The sequence below is a fragment of the Jaminaea rosea genome (genome assembly GCF_003144245.1).
Source record: "Jaminaea rosea strain MCA 5214 unplaced genomic scaffold BDZ90scaffold_7, whole genome shotgun sequence".
NCBI lineage: Eukaryota > Fungi > Basidiomycota > Exobasidiomycetes > Microstromatales > Jaminaea > Jaminaea rosea.
The window spans coordinates 618,384-637,489 of NW_020289981.1; the positions used below are offsets into that span (position 1 = coordinate 618,384).

The 19,106-nt window shown below is 59.2% G+C and overlaps 7 protein-coding genes across 7 annotated transcripts; 4 read left to right on the forward strand and 3 right to left on the reverse strand.

Moving 5' to 3' along the window:
* The first annotated feature begins 2,180 nt into the window (after positions 1-2,180).
* BDZ90DRAFT_232494 (hypothetical protein) lies at positions 2,181-5,076 on the forward strand. The gene is made up of 3 exons (XM_025506275.1): positions 2,181-3,939; positions 4,008-4,107; positions 4,182-5,076. Exons 1-3 carry the CDS (start codon positions 2,454-2,456, stop codon positions 4,912-4,914), a joined length of 2,319 nt encoding a protein of 772 aa, XP_025362138.1. The 5' UTR covers positions 2,181-2,453; the 3' UTR covers positions 4,915-5,076.
* Positions 5,077-5,454: 378 nt separating this feature from the next.
* BDZ90DRAFT_279860 (hypothetical protein) lies at positions 5,455-6,482 on the forward strand (the record flags this gene model as incomplete). Its single annotated transcript, XM_025509217.1, has 4 exons — positions 5,455-5,637; positions 5,712-5,810; positions 5,887-6,081; positions 6,162-6,482. Exons 1-4 carry the CDS (start codon positions 5,473-5,475, stop codon positions 6,480-6,482), a joined length of 780 nt encoding a protein of 259 aa, XP_025362139.1. The 5' UTR covers positions 5,455-5,472.
* A 399-nt stretch (positions 6,483-6,881) lies between these two features.
* BDZ90DRAFT_232496 (flavo protein) lies at positions 6,882-7,514 on the reverse strand. Its single transcript, XM_025506276.1, has 2 exons — positions 7,384-7,514; positions 6,882-7,292 (listed from the first exon to the last, which is right to left on the reverse strand). Exons 1-2 carry the CDS (start codon positions 7,480-7,482, stop codon positions 6,924-6,926), a joined length of 468 nt encoding a protein of 155 aa, XP_025362140.1. The 5' UTR covers positions 7,483-7,514; the 3' UTR covers positions 6,882-6,923.
* Positions 7,515-8,022: 508 nt separating this feature from the next.
* Positions 8,023-9,849, reverse strand: BDZ90DRAFT_246342 (acyl-CoA dehydrogenase NM domain-like protein; the record flags this gene model as incomplete). The annotated part of the gene is made up of 2 exons (XM_025507553.1): positions 8,023-8,157; positions 8,206-9,849. The coding sequence occupies 2 exons, from the start codon at positions 9,847-9,849 to the stop codon at positions 8,023-8,025; spliced, it is 1,779 nt and encodes a 592-aa protein (XP_025362141.1).
* Positions 9,850-10,619: 770 nt separating this feature from the next.
* BDZ90DRAFT_232500 (putative TUF1-translation elongation factor TU, mitochondrial) lies at positions 10,620-12,508 on the reverse strand. The gene is made up of 4 exons (XM_025506277.1): positions 12,276-12,508; positions 11,879-12,201; positions 11,665-11,792; positions 10,620-11,579 (listed from the first exon to the last, which is right to left on the reverse strand). The coding sequence occupies exons 1-4, from the start codon at positions 12,460-12,462 to the stop codon at positions 10,805-10,807; spliced, it is 1,413 nt and encodes a 470-aa protein (XP_025362142.1). The 5' UTR covers positions 12,463-12,508; the 3' UTR covers positions 10,620-10,804.
* Positions 12,509-12,708: 200 nt separating this feature from the next.
* BDZ90DRAFT_232502 (transcription elongation factor Spt5) lies at positions 12,709-16,817 on the forward strand. The gene is made up of 4 exons (XM_025506278.1): positions 12,709-13,106; positions 13,179-14,014; positions 14,090-14,770; positions 14,857-16,817. The coding sequence occupies exons 1-4, from the start codon at positions 12,755-12,757 to the stop codon at positions 16,480-16,482; spliced, it is 3,495 nt and encodes a 1,164-aa protein (XP_025362143.1). The 5' UTR covers positions 12,709-12,754; the 3' UTR covers positions 16,483-16,817.
* Positions 16,818-16,998: 181 nt separating this feature from the next.
* BDZ90DRAFT_260600 (seven-hairpin glycosidase) lies at positions 16,999-19,085 on the forward strand (the record flags this gene model as incomplete). The annotated part of the gene is made up of 6 exons (XM_025508268.1): positions 16,999-17,087; positions 17,159-17,200; positions 17,277-17,883; positions 17,951-18,563; positions 18,635-18,669; positions 18,741-19,085. 6 exons carry the CDS (start codon positions 16,999-17,001, stop codon positions 19,083-19,085), a joined length of 1,731 nt encoding a protein of 576 aa, XP_025362144.1.
* Positions 19,086-19,106: the final 21 nt, after the last annotated feature.

Genomic DNA, 19,106 nt, shown 5'->3' on the forward strand with positions numbered 1-19,106 from the left:
GCGCCGAGCATGGAGGAGGATCCTTTGCCGAGAGGCGGGGCTGCAAGGTTGGGGAGGGCGGCCATGGTAGGCGGCTTGGCTCCGATGTCTTCTGGGCGGAAGACCGGTTCGCTGGGCGTGGTGAGGGGCGACTCATCCAAGCTCAATGAGGAGGAAGAGGACGAAGCCTCTGAGCTGCTGTAGGGTACGTGGCGAGGGTAAGGGCGGGTGAGCATTGTGGGCGGTAGAGGGACGCCGATTTGAGTGAGGGGTGTGGTGGTAGGTGGTAGGGGGGATACTACTTGCGCTCCTCATCACCCGGTATTTGAAGGATTCGCGGCGACGACAAAACCTTGCTGCTTGACCTTGCTACTTCACCCGCTCGCTGAGGAGCTGTGATGCTGCTTCCGGACGGGCCGAAGCAATCCAGACGAACCTGTGGATTTGCGCCGTATCCACTGCGAGCGCGCACGGCAACCTGCTTCGATGCTCCCTACGGGTCGACCGGCTCCTCAACAAGGTGCGCTGCGACTACGGTGAGTTGGTGGGATGAGCTGGCGCGGTCAGCTGTCAAAATTTTGTGGCGCCGCTTCATTGCTTGACCTCATGGGAATCATGAAGCTTACCAGTCTAACTTGCGCAATCGATGCGGTCGACAAACAGAGTGCCTGGTGCCTTGTAACCACGATTGTGAGACGCTGATTGACGAGCCAACAGGTGCGGCGAAACCAACGCGGGTGCAAAGAGCAGCATCGCCAAGCCACGCCAATACCAAGGGTACCTCAATGAGCTGAGTGCTCGTACGCAGTACGTCTCGAAGCTCGGTGCCTCGCCCGAGGTGATGTTGCTGCTGGTTCCGAGAACCATATCGGCGCCACCCACGTATGCGGTCGATGAGAGGCTAGGTAGGAGCAACATCAAGCAAGGATCAGATTGAGGCAGATCCTGGCCGATGCAAGCTGGGTGGCTCTGCCCAGCGACGGCTCCTGCGAGCGAACAGGCACAGGCTCATGCGGTTGAGACTTGGTGGAAGAGGACGAGAAGGAGGCGGCTTCGCCCTAGCTCCTCTACCGGCCGTGACATAGTTGGTTGGTCGCGAAGCCTAAAGCACGGCACAGACGGAGCCGTGGATCAAGGGCCAGAGATGGCTGTGTAGGAAAGTGCTTGAGATCGATCAACTTTCTCAATGGGGGAAGCCTATTTCGTCCATTCGCTGGAAGCGCGCCCCCTACGCAACCCTGCGTCGAACGCTGGGTGAGCTAATAGAGTTCGGTACAATTGCGGCGAAGCTCAAGCGCTGACGTCGACGTCGATGTCAACTTTGCATTGACGTGGGGCAGGGGACGTGGGACCTGGCGGGTAGGTTGTCGATGCATGAACACAGCTTTCTCGCAGTAGAAGGTTCGCTCACCTGCAGGCTGGTCACGCTCGCGCTACTTGGGCTTCTCGAGGTGCCAAGCCGCGGCACTTGGTATCCGTGCGCGTTAGCCTGCAAGCACGAGGGTTCCTGGGAGCCCCAATTTTATGGTGCCGAGCTCGCGTAGATCCACCTGAATCCGGACGTACACGTCCAAGCCGTCGTTTGATCGAAGACCACTTCAATCCAAAGGCGGCCCAAACCTGCTCCTCGATGCGCGTCGAACCTCCCTCGTTGCCCCGCTCTCCCCAAGCGGCGTATTGCAGTGAGGAGGACCCCACGTCGTCGTCGTCGTCAGCATTATTTTCGGACTCCCTGAAGCCTGAAGGCCGCCAACTTCGTCATCGGTGTCAGGTGCAAAGAAAATCCAGCCTCCGATAGGGCGACTTGAAGAGGGTTCAGGATGAGTGAGCAGGGCACCGAGCATTGGCTGGGCTCAAAGTTTCTTGACCGGCCTTGTGCCTCGGTCGCACGGCCGCTGCATCTGATCCCCCTCTGTGCTCTCTCCGCGTCTTCGCCTCTTATTTTAGCCGCGCTTCGACGCAATGCTCAGCCACACGGAAGGAAAATTTGACCAAGGTTGCAGCGAAATGGACGCGCAAAAGATGCGCGTAGCTGCGCGTCTCTGCGCGAGCAATCCCTGGTCCTTTGTGCCAACCTTGTCACAGGCGCGCTTGCCACGGTGTCGTCTTGGTTAGAGTTGAATGGCGCCGCATTGAACGGAAATTGGTCTCAGGACGATCACGAGCTTCTTCACCGGCGGAAGACTCGGTCAACCATACGCGGACTGACTCGCGGACCACTGACAGTGAGGAGCTCCATTTAGCGCAAGGGGAAACTGTGGCGCCAAGCGGAAACGGCGATTTGTACGAAGAGCTCGTCATGGTAATTGTCGGTCCAAAGTTGACATCGCCGAGTAAGGTAGGCGCAAGTGTTGCTTGCTTGCATTGTCAAGGGATGCAGGCCTCAATTCCTTTAACAACGAGTCGCAAAGGGTCGACCGATCCCGACCTTCGCCCACATTTGCAAGATTCTACCGTCACCATCGCCTCTCGCCATGCCGGCCACACGCAGAGCCCCACCTGCCTTCCCGCCGGCCAAGGTCATGTCTCACGATGCTGGCGAGCCGCCCATCAAGCCGATCAAAAATGTCTTCAATGCGGCTGGTGAGCCGCCAATCAAGCCGATGAAGATCGCCCACCACGCCGCAGGTGAGCCACCCGTCAAGCCAGCTAAGCTCGTAGGCGTCAGCGAGCCCGAACAGGCATACGCACCAATCGCAGCCAGCAAACGCGGAAGCGCCGCCACCCTGTTCGATGAGAGCGCTTTTGCACCCAAGAAGGGCTTCGGTGGCCGCCGCGACACCTACGGCTTCAATGCTCCCAGCTCTCTGCTGGTACCGAGCTCATCTCGCCCGCCCAGCCTCGCATCTCGCCGGCCCTCCACCCTCACATCTTCCACCTCGCCCACACTCGCCTCTTTCCCCTCGTCCCCCATGAGTGCAAGGACGCTAGTCGACTCAATACCTCCGACACCTCGCACACCGCGCTCGCCCTTGTCGCTCGATTCCGTCATTGAGAACGAACATCACCACATTGTTGGCACGCTGAGCGCGCCAGTGCCCGCTCTTACACCTCCCGCCACCGCCGAGGTAATTCGCGAGCCTGGTACGCCACCTTCGCCCACAACCTCGGACCCATTCGACGAGGCTGTGCACGCCGAACGCGCTGAAGAGCCGGCCGTCGTGCTCAAGCCAGAAATCGCTGCTGGCGTCACGCCTCACACCCGCACTCACTCACCTACTCTCCAATGGCTCGACGATACCGCCACCAAGCTTCGGCCCCCCGTCGTCAAGTACGGCTACTACGGTGTTGCGATTTGCGCAGTCTACTTTGTGCTGGTCGGTTTCCCCTTGTGGAACGGGGTTGTATACAGCATCTGGGTCAACTTCTACAAGGCCGACGCACCCTTTGGCTTTCTCATCTTCTCCTTTCTCAACTGGGCCTTTGTCTTCTTTCCGCTCATCTTCGGGCGTTACGAGAAGCCAGCCGACCCTCTTCCTGAAGGCTTCGAACGCGAGAAGACGCAGGATTGTGCGCTGCTCATCCCGTGCTACAAGGCTGCCGGTGCCCTTCCAAACACAATCGAGCACGCCTTGGCCATCTACCCCGCCGAGAGCATCTTTGTGGTCAACAACGCCAACTCGCCCGTTGCGCCCGACAATACCGAGGAGGTCTGCAAGGAATACGGGGTCAACTACCTCTTCGTGCCTGTCGGGTCCAAGATCGGCGCTGAGTATGTCGGTCTGCACCAGAAGAAGATGAACAAGTTCAAGTACGTCATGATCATCGATGATGACGTGGAGCTGCCTGATAACTTGCCCATCGTGTCAGAGCGATTCGAGAAGGACCGACGCGTTGGGTGTGTAGGCTACACGTTGGTGTCGACGGGTGCCAAGGGATCCAAGGGTACCATGGTCCAGCAGCTGCAGGATCTCGAGTACCGTTTGAGTGGACTGCGTCACTGCATGGGTGGCCTCTACGGTGAGTCGGCGCGCGAGGTGACTGGCAAAAAGCACATGCTGACATTTCCCCTCGATTCACCACACCAGGATCTGCTACCTTTGGCCACGGCGCCATCCTCCTGTTCAAGGTCGACTTGCTGAAAGAGTTCTTCAAGGAACATCCAGGCTACAAGATGTCCGAGGATTTGTGAGTACGCGCGCGAGCTCCTGCCTTGCAGTCGAGCACCCGCTTACCTCTGCCTTTCCCCCCCGCCCTTCCAGGTGCTTCGGCATCATTACCCGCATGAAGGGCTACTACGTGGACTTCTGCTCCTCCTGCCCCGTCAAGACGGAAACTCCACCCCACCTCTTCGGCCCCCGCGTAGACCACCCCATCGACACGACCGCTGCGGCTCTCAAGCGCTTCTGGGCTCGCTTGCAACGAATGCGCCGCAGCAATGACTTGGAAGCACAAGCTGGGGACGAGAAGGAGGGCCCCGCCACCCGCGGTGGATATGGCGAGATGTCCGTCTACAAGCAGAGGTACGAGCGCTGGGCCTTTCTCCACGCTGGTCTCCTGGTGACACTGCAGCTCAAGTACCACATTGTGGGCTGGAACCTGGGCAAGCGAACGCTCGTTGCTCAGATCCTCAGCTTTCAGGACACTCTGTCGACGCTTTTCTTCCTCTTTCTCCCCATCGTGCTCCCCTTGAGTTTCTACTGGAACGCTCCCCTCACCGCCTACACGATCGTAGCCAATACGTCGTTCGGCTTCTTTGCCGCAGTGATCTTCAACGCGTGGCACCTCCGCAACAGGCCCGAGGGACGCATCAGCTGGGCCGTACCCTTCGTTTCGGTCCCTTACAAGTTCATCTTGCGCTTCGTCCAAGTCGCGGCCATCTACCGCGGGATCTTCAGGTATGGCATCTTCTTTGCTGAGAAGACGCACAAGTTGCCTGCTCACCCGAAGCTGGGACCTATGGCTGAGAGGGTTGCGAGGGGCGAGGATGCGTGAGAGAGGAGCGAGCGAGCGAGAGAGCGTCCGCTTCACCATTCCCACTACCTGTCATATAGACCTTGGCATTTGCTCTTGTTTCGCGCATTCGCCCTTTTCTACTCTGTACTACCTTGGCTGCCCGTAGCTTTGTTTTAATACCACGCGTTGCGATCTCATTGCGAACAGAGACCCTGCGGGCCTGAGCGGGCAAGTAGCTACGGTCGCAAGCGCATTGCTTAGTGCCAGGCGGCTTCTCTTCGACGGAAGAAGTAGCAGCTTGATGATAGAGGTGGTAACGAGCATGTGCTTTGGACGTTGTCCGTGCGCATTTTCCTCGCCGCTGTAGCGCACTGGCACTGGGCGGCAATTGAAAGCCAAGCAGACGCCGCCGCCGCCGCCGCCGCTGCTGCCGCCGCCGGGTGCCGCGCGGGCGGGGTCCACTCGAGACGAAAGTGGAGGCGATGAAACACGGTTCATAAGTGCCGTGTGTCCGCCAGCGGCAGCCTGGCATTCTTCCCACCACATCAACACTACACCAATACCCGCCTACCCATCCACCACACTACTTCAATCAACATGTCATCTGGAGGATTCTGCCACAAGTGCGTCGAGCTCCCCGGTGAGCTCAAGGGCACGCCCAAGGGCTCCGTCAAGACTGTTGGCGGAATCCAGTCGTACGTTAGCCAGCCTGGGTCGGCAAAGGGCAACATCGTCCTCTTCACCGACATCTTCGGTCTTGCTGTGAGTGCTGTGCATACTTTTCAGCAAGCAGGGCAGGCCTTGAGCTCATCTGACCTCGCTCCTCGCCCACACAGATCCAAAACCCTCGCATCATCGCCGATGAGCTGCAGAGCCAGACGGGCATGACCGTCACTGTCCCTGACGTCTTCCTCGGCGAGCCCATGAGCGTCAACGTGAGTTGCGCCCCTGCGCTCCAATTATCCATGGCTCCATACTGATCCTCTGCCCTCTTCACACGCGCGCACGCAGGACTTTGTCGTCAACAAGTCCACGGACGAGCCCGCTCCCAGCGACGAGCAGATGCAGAAGAACATGGGCAAGCTCATGGAGTGGGCAGGCAGCGGCCACTCGCCCAACGAGACGTACCCTCGCGCCAAGCAGGTCATCGAGGCTCTTTCTGGCGAAGGCAAGGTTCAGGCTGTAGGCTTCTGCTACGGTGGAAAGGTGAGCTGTCGCGGCTCTCAGTAACTTCAACTACCCGGGCATACTCCTACTGACACGACGCAAACCCTTGTCTCGCCCAGCTCTGCTCCCGCGCCGCCCAAGACGGCATCGTTTCATCCGTCTCCATCTACCACCCTGCCATGCTCGAGGCCGAAGAGGCCAAGCAGGTCAAGGTCCCCGTTCTCCTCAACATGGCCGACGGCGACTTTGCCTTCGACTCTGTCCAGGGAGACTGGGAAAAGACGCTCAAGGAGAAGAACCTCCTCGACTCGCGATCCAAGCAGTACAAGAAGACGACGCACGGCTTTGGATGCCGACCTCCCGTTGACAACGCAGAGGTGTACAAGGCTTACCAGGACGCTCTTGCCACCACGGCCAGCTTCTTCAAGGAGCACGCTTAAGCCACGGCGGCCCAGAATTGTGCGCGCTTTGTGATCTCAAAAAGAAATTGAAGAAACTCCCCATCTAGGTTCATTGTGTGCCTGTGTCGTTGAGTCCAAGCTGGCTGCTCACCATAGCCCTTTCGTGTGAGCGTGAGTCAAGAAGTCAATTGTCGTGGAGCTGCTCGTTCGTGCGACTCGGTGCGACGTCGAGACAAGCGAGTCAAGAGTCCCCTGCACTTGACGAGGGAGCTCAAGGAGACAAACACGCTCGCGCAGCAACTCAGCCACTCATTTTGATCATGTAGCTGGATGGCCGAACGCTGTGATGAGACATGGTGAGGGGCAGATTCGGTGAGGCGGTGCACCAGCCGATTGACTTCTTGCCCTGTAGCTTTCTGAACACGGTCATGTATTGCGCTCCTTGGATTCTAGTCTACGTACAGGCGACCCCTCTCACGCTTACTGCGCACCCTTGACGTACTGCCCGACCACCTTGGCAAAGAAGGTGCCCTGACCCTTGGCCACCGCCAGATCATTGCTCGTAGGCTGAAGTGCCCCATCCCCGCCAGCAACGGTTCCTCCACCCCAAGCGCTACCACCCCCAACAGTCGCGATGTCGGAGAGCTCCTTGTTCTGGAATCCGATGGGCACATAGATGATACCGTGGTGAGCAAAGAAGGGCATTGTGGTGAGAGCCGTAGTCTCCTGTCCACCGTGCTGCGAAGCCGTCGAGGTGAAGACGGTCGCGAACTTGCCGACGAGGGCGCCCTTCATCCAGAGACCGCCAGTGGCGTCGAAGAAGGAGGAGACTTGAGCGGGGGCTCGGCCCTGTCGAGTCAGGTGTCAGAGGAGAGAAAAATTATGAGGTACTATGAGCAAAGTAAACACGGCGGCAGATTAGTGATCATTCCGCACTTACGTATCGGGTGGGGAAGCCCATCACGAATCCGTCGAAGCGGGTGAGGTCGTCCGGCTTGACGACGGGGTACGAGGCGATGGGAGCCTTGTTGCCGTGCATCTTGGTGATGACCTCGTCGGGAAGCGTCTCGGCGAACTGTAAGAGGATGTAGGAGGGAGAGAGTGGGTGAATGAGTGAAAGGAGGAGAAGAGACGTGGTATCGCGCCCGGCTCACCTGGAAGATCTCAACCTCGGCGCCGTTCTCCTTGAGTCCGGCGACGACTTCCTCGGTCAGCTTGGCGATGTGGCCATACAGAGACCAGACGAGGACGGCAATCTTCGGGGCTTGGGCAGGCATGGTGAAAGGTGTGATCGTGGTGGTGAGATGAGGGTGAAGAGAGCGAGAGAAGGAGGGAGGGGGCCGCCTCGTTATTTATGCCCGTTGGCCTGGTACGCCGTCCGTGCACGCTCGCGAGCACGTCAAAGGCCGAGGCATCTGGCTCGGCGATAGGCAGAGCAGGAACGGAAGGTGCGCCACAGTTGAATCAGGGCCAGGGCGGGGGTGGGCATCGTTCAGTGTGACAAGCACTCATCTCTACTATCATTCCCGCGGGGTCTACGGTCACACAGTAGTGCTTCGCGCATGCAGAGTATTATTTACTACAACTTGGCTCCAAAGACAACGGCTCGCTCATTGTGCTCCGCCTCAATGTCCCGTAGGGCTCGCCTGAACGCATCCATCGCGGCTTCTATGCCGCCGATCTCTTCTACCCATGCTCGAGCCACCACGACGTCCTGATTCGCTATAGCGGCTGCGTCTGCAATGGCGCATACCTCGCGCACCTCGTCATCGCCGGCGTGCTTGCGTGACCACCCTGCGTGATCAACGAGCAACGCTGAACTGTAAAGCAGGGCAATGACGTCCAGCAGCGGACGAGCATAGCGATGCGATGCCTTTGCGCCATGAGAGGCAAGCGCTTCACACGCTCGCCTGGTCGTAGCGACGTGCTCTTTCAGCCTCTTCACAATCTCTTGAAGCTCACCCACCACGACGTCTCCGCGTACTCTCCGCTCAACATCATCCAGCAGGACCGTCAAGGCTTCCCCTTTTACTGCGCTCAACACCCTCACCACATCCATACTCATCACCTCTGCTGTCCCCTCCCAAATCCTCTCGACTGTCAAGTCCCTCAGCATCTCCGCAACGCCCAATCCCGAGTCCTCCATGTACCCCTGCCCACCGAACGAGTCCACTAGCCCAAGGACCGCTTCTGTTCCACGAGTCGAAACGAAAGCCTTGAGGGTCGGAGTGAGGAGACGGAGTAGCGTGTCTTCTTCTCGTGAGGCGATGTTGCATTCGCTCTTCCCCAACAGCGAGACGACGCTGTAAAAGAGCTGCTGCAGTGCTCTCTGCGTGACCGCGATACCAAAGAGAGACCGGGTGTGTAGAGGTAGGTCGCTCAGCATTTTGTCACCTACCTGTCTCTGCGTGGCGTAATGTGCAGAAAGTCGCCACCCATACAGCAAGCCCCCAACTGCTCCCGAAGCAGAGTACAGCCGTGTGATGTTAAGCACGGAAGCAATCGTCTTGACTCCCTGCCCGACCTCACCCACCAGCTCGGCATGACAATCCCGCAGCTCAAGCTCTGCCGTAGGGAGGTACTTGCTGCCCAACTTGTGCTTCAATCGATGTACGCGAACGCCGTTGTTGAGCGGAACGTGCGCATCTTCGCTGTCGCGCAGTCGCACAAGGAAGAGGGACAAGCCTCTCGACCCTGCTACGTCGTTCGTCCTCGCAAGCGCCAGCGCTACGTCGCCGTCCGTGGCTGAGCTGAACCACTTGAACCCATCGAGCGCATACGTCCTCCCCTCGACGTGCCTCGCAACCGTCTCTGTCCTCGACACATCAGACCCACCAGGTCGCTCCGTCATCCACTGCCCTGCAGTCCAAGCCTTCTCCGCCTCGTTGCTTACGAGGCGAGGCAACACCTCCGCTTGCTGCGAGGGCGTACCCACCAGCTCCAGGACGCGCGCTGCACCGTCCGTCATGGACATGGGGCAGAGCGCTAGCTTGGATACAGGGCCAAAGAGCAGGACCCGGGTAAAAGCCAGTACACGCGCTGCGCTCCCCCATTCTTGCCGGGCCGGGCCATACGAGGTGGTCACAATGCCTTCCTCTGCTGCTGCGCGTTTAAGGTCCTTCCATCCCTGTCCTGTGACCAGCTCATCCACACGCCGTCCCCAAGCATTATACTGGCGCAGGTGTGGTTCCTGATGTGGGCCACAGAGCGTGGACGATGTGAGACGGTGCGTTGTGGTGCAGCGAGTGGAGAAGGAGGAGAGGTCGGAAAAGGCAGAGCGTACGGAGGAAGCAGGGAGGCCACTCTCTGTCAGGCGACGATAGACGAGGAGGCGTAGGGACGTGTCGTCATTGAAGACGTCTGGGTGAACGAGTCGGGGGAACTGGTGTCCTTCATCGATTCTCATGGCGAGCGACGTGGGGAGCAAGCAGTTGAACCGGCGACAAATCTGATCCAATTGCGGGGGTCCAAGATCGTTCGTTGCCGAGCCGGACCACGCGAGCGAAGTGCTTTTCTGACGGCTCTCATGACTTCTTTCGTGCCAAAAGCCTCGACGATGATGAACAACATGATATTGTACACGATGAACTACTCACAAACACAAAAGGAATGTCCGACCCTCTGAATGGCCGCCCGCCCCATGGAGACGTTGTAAGGACAGTGACAAAGTGAAGAGGGGTCGAGATATAAAATCATGGTCCATGTTGCCTCGGCATGAAGATAGCTTGCCAGTGGGGTTTGAAGCTGGCTGCTACCGATTAATGAGGCGGTGCGAGTGGTGGATTGGGGGGCGGGCGAAGGTTGGGGGTATGGAGATTGGCTCAATGCGAGACGAGAGGGACGAGGGGTGAGGAAAGTGGATAGGTAGCGAGTCAGGAGAGGGGAGAGAGGCTGGATGAAGGGTAAGGCTGGGAAGCAGCAGCTGATCGCGAGTGCTGGCACACCGGCTTCCTTGTAGCTAGAAGATTTGAAGCCGGCTTGCTGTCCATCGCATCAATCAGTCGGACAGAGTTACATTGATGGCCTGGAGAAAGGAGAGATGAGGTGATGATGGAAGAAGTGACGAAGCCTCCTCGCTCGCTCCAACTTTTCCTTGCCGCGCCGCCTCCTCTGTCTCCCCTCGCTCGCATCGGTTCCGCCTCACCTCAGGCCTCACCACGACCAGCACACCACCTCTCGCGAGCTCATGTTATCGTTAACGAAAAAAGGGAGCGGTGGTGGCACGCATGCTTGAATACAGTGGGCGAAGATGAGAGGCAACCGCAGCTCCTCGTTCATCATTCGAATTTTGCAACAAAAAGGTCTATCAGAGCGCCATCTCAGGCATGCAGCATCTCCCCAACCGTGTCATCTGCTTATGCTTAACCCATAATCTTGGTCACGATACCAGTACCAATCGTCTTCCCTCCCTCACGCAGCGTGAATCGCGAACCCTCCTCGAGCGCAATGTCGTGTACCAGGTCTCCAACCATCTCAACCGAGTCACCGGGCATGACCAGCTTCTCCTCCGCGTCCGGCGTGCCCTCGGGGAAGTGCAACTGAACCGTCACATCTGAAGTACGGATAAAGAGTTGGGGCTTGTAACCGTGACCGAAGGGGCTGTAGCGACCTCCCTCTTCCTTGGTGAGGATGTAAAGCTGAGCAGTCACCTTCTTGCAGGGCTTGACCGAACCGGGAACGATGAGGACCTGACCGCGGCGGACCTGCTCTCGCTTGACACCACGGAGGAGAGCACCCATGTTGTCTCCTGCCTCTCCACGGTCCAGCTCCTTGTGGAACATCTCAATGCCCGTCAGGGTAGTCTTCATCGACGAGCCCATCCCCACAATCTCGATTTCCGACCCCTTGGTAATGGTTCCACGCTCCACACGGCCGGTGACGACGGTACCGCGACCAGAGATGGAGAATACGTCCTCGACAGGCATGAGGAAGGGCTTCTCGAGGTCACGAGGGGGCAGCTCCAGCCACTCGTCCGTAGCGGCCATGAGCTTGAGAACGGCCTCGGAACCAATGTCGGGCGTCTTGCCCTCGAGAGCGGCCAAGGCGGAGCCCGAGATGATGGGTGTGTTCTCACCGTCGAAACCGTACGTGCCAAGAAGGTCGCGCATCTCCATCTCGACGAGCTCGAGCATTTCCCTGCGAGTACGCGCGGGGCAGTCTGGTCAGCATTTAGTCCCGCAACGCGACGACTTTGGCCTCCTTCTCTCCACCGCGCACTCACTTGTCATCGACCTGGTCGACTTTGTTGACGAATACGACGAGCTTCTTAATGCCGACCTGCTTGGCGAGGAGCAAGTGCTCACGAGTCTGGGGCATCTGGCCGTCGGTAGCCGATACTACGATGATGGCCTGGTGCGGGACAAGAGAAAGGCAGGCAGGTCAGCATGCGTGAGAGCAACCCGTGCAACAGCCTCTCATGTCGTGAGCATACGTACGCCATCCATCTGCGCAGCTCCCGTAATCATGTTACGGATGTAATCGGCGTGTCCGGGGCAGTCGACGTGAGCGTAGTGGCGGTTAGGCGTCTCGTACTCGACGTGCGCCGTCGAAATGGTGATACCGCGAGCCTTCTCCTCGGGGGCCTTGTCGATCGAAGCATAGTCGACGAACTTGCCCGATCCGGACTCGGCGAGTACTTTGGTAATGGCAGCGGTGAGGGTCGTCTTGCCGTGGTCGACGTGGCCGATGGTGCCGATGTTCATGTGCGGCTTGGAGCGGACGAACTTGCCTGAAGCATCGGCGTAGCTGCGCGAGAGGACTGGCGAGCGAGAGGTGAGTACCGAGTGAGTGTGCTTGTTATGATCAAAGGATCCATGACAGGCTACTACTTACTCGACGGGACCTTGAGAGCGGCCGCTGCACGACGAGGAGCGCGAGGGTTCCTCGCCAATGTCGAGAGGGATCGAGGTGCTGCGCTGCCAACGAGGCTAGGAGCAGCCGCTACGGTCCTCTGTGAGAGTGGCGCCGAGTTGAGCGAGCGGCTGACGCTGCGAGGGAGAGATGATCGGAGGAGCGACATGACGGCGAGGATCAGATCAGAGGATGGTGATGATGATGATGATGATGAGCAAGCCGAATTGTGCGCCGCTTTGGCCCCGCCTCTTCCCGCCTCACCCGCGCCACTGGAGCCAGCCGGGAAGAAAGATGGACATTCGGATGACTAAGCAACGGGAGAGGGAGATGGGCAAGTGCCACGTGAGCGAGGGCCGCCTCGATGTCGAGTGTGTGTGTGGCTGCAGTCCGAGTCCGCGTCTCACGACTCTCTCCATCTCACACCATCACTTCACGCCGTCGCTGCAGCAGCATACAGCATGTCGGCTTCACCGCCTGCTCCTCCTCGCGAGAGGATCGCAGACCCCAATGCCATCTTCGACGACGACCCAGAGGAGGAAGAGGACGAAGGGGAGGACATCGGAGAGGCAGACGGAGATGCTGCGCCTGCTTCCAGCAGGAGGCGCCACTTTGATGACGATGATGACGATGAGGATGAAGATGATGAGGAGGAAGAGGAGGACGACGAGGAGGAAGATGGTGCAGCAGCGCAGTCATCTACTCGTCGTCGTCGCAAACGTCGTGCTGGCAACCGTTTCCTCGATGTTGAGGCCGAGGTAGACGAGGAGGACGAAGAGATGGACGAGGAGGATGAGGAGTTGCTCAAGGAGGGTCAGTACACACCATGCAAGGCGCAATATAGCGAAAACGGCTGACCTCCCCCGTCTCTTGGCGCGCATACAGATGGATTCATCGAGCAAGAAGCAGGAGACGAAGGCGAAGACTCCCGCCGACGCTACGCAGCCGACAACCAACGTCTAGACCGGCTGCGTCGCGAGCAAGAGGACAAGTCCGCCGAACAGCTCGCTGAAGAGCTCAACGAGCGCTATCGTCGCTCAGCACGCTATGCCGCTCAATCCGATTACGCCGAGGTCCCGCAGCGTCTCCTCATGCCCAGTGTCGACGACCCCAAGCTCTGGTCCGTCCGCTGCAAGATCGGTCGAGAGCGAGACATAGTCATGACCTTGATGCGCAAACAAGACGCCATGAATGGTCAGCTGCGCTTCATCTCGGCCTTCTGCCGCGATTCAATCCCTGGTCGCATCTACGTCGAATGTCGGGGCGCCAATGACGTCCTCGAGGCGTGCATCGACATCGTCGGCTGCTATGCGCGCAATGAGGCCAACCTGACCATGGTCCCCATCGGGGAAATGGCTGACCTGCTCAAGATCACCAAATACACACCCACGGTCAAGATTGGAGGGTGGGTGCGCCTCAAGCGCGGCAAGTACGCGGGAGACCTTGCTCAAGTCATCGATCAGGCGGAAAACGGCGAGGACGTAGGGATCAAATTCGTCCCGCGCATCGACATGAACCCACGAGATATGGGCGAGATGTTCACGGACAAGAATGGGAAGAAGCGAAAGAAGATTGCGAGGGCGGGAGCAGATGGCAGGGGACCGAGACCACAGCAGCGCTTTTTCAATCCCGATGAGGTTCGCAAGGTCTACATTGGGACAGACAGGCCCGTGAAGCGTGGAGACAAGGAGTGGGTCTTCCAGAAGGATACATTCATCAATGTGAGTGGCGGCGAGTCGTGGCACTACCTCATCGTCTCCGCGTACTGACATGCTCCTTCCACCCCGCTCGCACAGGGCTACTGTGAACGAGACGTCCGCATCGACCATCTCATCCTCGAAGACGTCCAGCCCTCCCTCGACGAGATCACCAAATTCACCGGCTCAGCAGCAGAGCGCGGCGCCGAAGCTGGGGACGAAGCAGCTTTGGACCTCGAGACTCTGGCCAAAGCCTCGCGCGACACGGGCACAACGACGCTTGAACGCGACGACGCCATCGAGGTCTTTGAGGGCGACCTGGCCGGCGTGGTGGGCACCGTAGCCAAGATCTCGGGCAATGTCATCACGATTCAGTTCGAGGATACGACGGCTGAGGTGCCGTCTAGCTCGGTGCGCAAGCGCTTCAAGCCGGGAGATCACGTTAAGGTTACGAGTGGGAAGCATCAAGACGAGACTGGTTTGGTAGTCAAGATCGAGGACAACTTTACGACTTTCCTTTCGGACTTGACGCTCAGTGAGGTGACAGTGTTCAGTAAGGATTTGCGACAAGCTACGGAGATTGGGTCAGGGGTCAACGACATTGCCGGGTACGAGCTGCACAATCTGGTTCAGCTGGATGCGCAGACGGCTGGTGTCATCTTCAAGATCGAGCGCGAGACGTTCCGCGTGTTGGACCAGCTTGGGAACGTGGTGAGCGTGAGGCCACATCAAATCAGCATGAAGAGGGATACGATGAGGGCTGTGGCGCTGGATAATGAGGTGAGCAAATGAGCCTGCAGCCGCAGGATGATTCAACGTCTCCGTGACTGACTCTCAACCATCCCACGCCGCGGCTCACTCGGCAGGGCTCCGAGTTCCGCGCAGGCGACAAGATGAAAGAAGTCGACGGCGAGCAGCGTGAAGGCCAAGTCCTCCACATCTACCAGTCAGTCCTCGTCTTCATGCACAGCCGCGACATGCCCGACAATGGTGGAGTCTTCATCTCTCGTGCACGCCAGCTGGTTCCCGTCGCCCCCAAGAGCACGGCCTTTGCGGGCGCAGGGATGAAGGGAACTGATCTGAGCAAGCAGAATCCGCAGCTCACTGCGGGCTTGAACCCAGACGCCGTTTCTGGCGGTGGCGGTGCCGCATCAAGTATGAGGAGGATGGGTCGCGACCCGCTGCAGGGCAAGACCGTCTCCATTATCAAGGGACACTACAAGACGTACCGCGGCATCATCAAGGACACCAATGGGCCAATGGCTCGCGTGGAGCTGCACACCCTTCCAAAGATCTTGACGGTCGAAGTCAAGTATCTCGTCGAGAAGGACCCCATCACGGGCAAATCCCGCCCGCTCATGGGCAATGCGCCTCTGCCCGGCAGCAATGCAGGCGGCATGACGGCTTATGGCGCGCCGAGATCTTCTAATCCATACGCGACGCCCTACCTCGGCATGGGCGGTGCGACGCCCTACGGCAATGCTACGCCTGGCTACGGGCTGGCAGGTAAGACGCCCAACCCCTATGCAATGGGAGGCAAGACGCCCAACCCTTACGCAAGTGGAGGAGGAGGCAAGACGCCCAACCCCTACGCTGCTGGTGGAGGCGGGAAGACGCCCAATCCCTACGCCGATGGCAGCAAGACGCCCTACAACCCCTACGGCGGTGGAGGAGGGGGCAAAACGCCCAACCCTTATGCCAGCGGCGGGGGAGGCAAGACACCAAATCCCTACGCAGACGGTTCCCGCACACCCGCCTACCCGGGCGCAGGTAGCGACTCGCACGACCCACGACCACAGCGAAGCGGCGGCTATGGTTCCAATCCCTACGCATCCGCCGCTACGCCTTACGGGGCTGCCCCTACTCCTGGAGCGTATGCTGCTCCCACACCAGGCGCAAGCTATGCTGCCCCGACTCCCGCCGCAGGAGGCGGTGGCAATCCGTACGCCGCCCCCACGCCCGGAGCGGGCCCCGCTTCTACGCCATGGGGAGCGCCCACACCAGCCATGTCGGCTCCCACGCCCGGTGGGGCTCTCCATCACGGCGGCGGCGGCGGCGGCGCACCAACTCCCTGGGCCAGCCATGCGCCTCGCCCTGCTCACGGTGCAGGCGCAGGTGCCGGCTTGGACGGCGAAGATGCGCCAATGGCCGAGACGCTCGTGCGTATCCTCTCGCATCGCCCGACTGGCTCCTCGTACGAGGGAGGAAGGTTCGACCGTCGTACCGGTGCAGTGATGAGCGTCACTCCCAACGGATCCGCTGCGACGGTTCAATTGGACGGGGGAGGCGGGGAGGTCTTGCGCGACGTGCCCGCGAAGTTCATCGCCCCGCAGCGCCCTGACCGAGCGGGGGAGCTCTGTGTTGTCACGCTGGGGCCTTTCAAGGGAAGGAGCGTCAAGGTGGCTTCGGTGGATGCGAACGAGTTCATGGTAGCGCTGGAGGACAAGAGCATGCAGGTCCTGCCCCCGGGGGCGTTGGCCAAGAAGGCGTAGCCGCCCGAGGGGAGGGGAGGGGACTGTTGTGCGCCGGGAAGGGGCGGGTAGGGACAGTGTAGCTACTTTGTGACGACGGATCGATCGAGCTTTCGTCAGTCAATGCCACGCAGCAATATGCATCATCACATTCGAAATCGTCGAAGATTGCATGGCTTCTCGGAGCGGCCCGAGCGGCTAGGCTAGGCTAGCCTAGCCTGGCGTAGGATGATCAGGAGGCGGGCCGTGCTCTCACTGGCTGCGGGGACGGAGGCGGGTGCGGATGGACGCGTAGCGCGGATCAATGTATGGCCGCACTGGCTCAAAGTCCAATCAATTCGCATCGAAAGGCAGATACAAAGAGCTACTATGCATGCGGTGGGTTTTTTTCCTTCCCTCCTACTTGTCTCATCCAACACTCCTTCCACAACACGAGACACCTGATCCACGATGCGACTCTTTCGAACCACCCTCGCTATCCCCCTCCTCGCCGTGACCCTCGCATCGCTCACGGCAGCCAACCATGGTGTTGCGCCCATGGCCAAGAACTTGGGCGCAGATGTCGAGAAGCGCGAAGCTGTTAAGCAGGCTTTTCTCTATAATTATGACAACTATGAGAAGTATGCGTGAGTAGTGGCAGCAAGGCGTGACAGTGACGCTGCCCTTGACTGACCTGGACCCCGTCGCGCCCATTCAGCTTCGGCAACGACACGCTCGCTCCCGTCACCAAGAAGGGCCAGTGAGTAGGCGGTGACAGACCAGCTACGGCGCACTCCTCGCACATGCTGATCCCCTCTCGCCTCGCCCTCGCGCAGAAACACCAACGGCATCCTAGGCGCGTGGGGCGCAACAATCTACGACTCCCTCTCGACAATGATCGTCATGGGTCTCCCCGATTCTGACCCTCGCTTCAGCCGCGCAATGGACTTTGTATCCAAGATCGACTTCTTCAACACCACAGGTGGGGACCCACCAGGAGTCGTCTCCCTTTTCGAGCTAACCATCCGCGCTCTAGGCGGGATGCTCTCTGCTCGCGATTTGCTCGAGGACAAGGGAAGACACGTACCGAGCTTCTTGGTCAACCAGTCTAGGAATCTGGCAGAGACGTTCATGCCGGGATGGGTGCACGCTATCCCCTTCAACTACGTGAATGTTACGGCCAAGAAACCGCAAGACTTGAAGGCGACGGCCAACTATGCCGAGGCGGGTACCATCCAACTTGAGTGGTCGCGCCTGTCCGACGTCACTGGGGACGAGAAGTATCGCAAGCTCGTCTACGGTTCTGAGATGGCGCTGATCAGGGCGAAGGAGGAGTTGCCTGGCTTGCCAGGCCAGCAGATCTGGCCCCAGAATGGGACCCACGTCGATTCGCTTGCTGGGCGCTACGTGACTTGGAGTGGCGGTACGGACTCGTACTTTGAGGTGAGCGCGGGCGCATCCGCAGGGCAGCGTACGGAGATGAAGCTGACTCGTCTTGCTCGCTCCCCAGTACCTCCCCAAATGGACGCTCATGCAGGGCAACTCTGCCGACCCTCTGCTGCTTCGCAAATTCACCCAAGCAGTCGAAACGACGCAGAAGCGCCTGCTCATCAAGAGCGGCGTGGCTAACCACACCTTCCTCAGCGATTACTCGTCCGACCTTGGTGGCAACGTCTATCGCACATCTGGGCTGGCTTGCTTCACAGGTGGTTCCTGGGCGCTAGGAGGTAAGATGCTGGGCAGGGACGACTTTCTGCAGCGGGGCCTGGAGCTGGCCGAGAGTTGTGGCCGGACTTATTTGGGGACCGCCACGGGTATTGGGCCAAGTCATTTCGGGTATCGTGATAAACAGGGGAAGCTGCATGGCTACCGCAAGGTTATCTCTGAGGGTAAGGAAGCCTTCTACCGCGAGCACGGCTACTTCCCTATGGATAATGGGGGAGGCCATGCTCCTGAGACGATCGAATCCATCTTCTATGCGTGGAGAGTCACCGGCCAGCAATTCTGGCGCGACATGGGGTGGGAGATGTTCCAGAGTCTGAGGAGGTTCTTGGACACCAAGACAGGATGGGCTATGATGGCCGATGTGAACGATCAGGCTGGCGACTGGGAAGACGATCAGGGTGAGTTGGCGAGTGAGTCAAGGCGGGAGGAGGCTGCGGCTCACTGTTTGCGCCTTTTCTTTCGCACACAGGCAGTTACCTGTACGCCGAGGTGCTCAAGTACTACGTGAGTTGCGCAGCGAGATTGGCAGCAGCGCAAAGTTACCTTTTGCTGACCTTCACCTTTTCTCGCGCCAGTACATGCTCTTCGACGATCCCGCCAACCTCTCGCTGGATGAATGGGTGCTCAACACCGAGTGCCATCCATTGAAGCTGCGCAACGATCGCTCCAAGTTTCCACGCATCCAGTACAACGGTCCTGGCGCCAAGCCTTTCCCCTACGTTCCCCTCGGCGACACCAACGTAGAGAGTGGGGAAAGGGCCCTCAGCCCGACTCCCACAGTTAAGGGTCCGTTTGACTTCAAGATGGAGAATCACCCGGGCACGCAGGCCGGCGTGGAGATGATGGAGCAAGTCTATGGCATGCCCGTCGAGGTGGCAAAGGCCCAGTACTCGCCGCGTCCTCTGGCGGTGAATGTGTAGATATGGGAGAGAGAGAGTTGC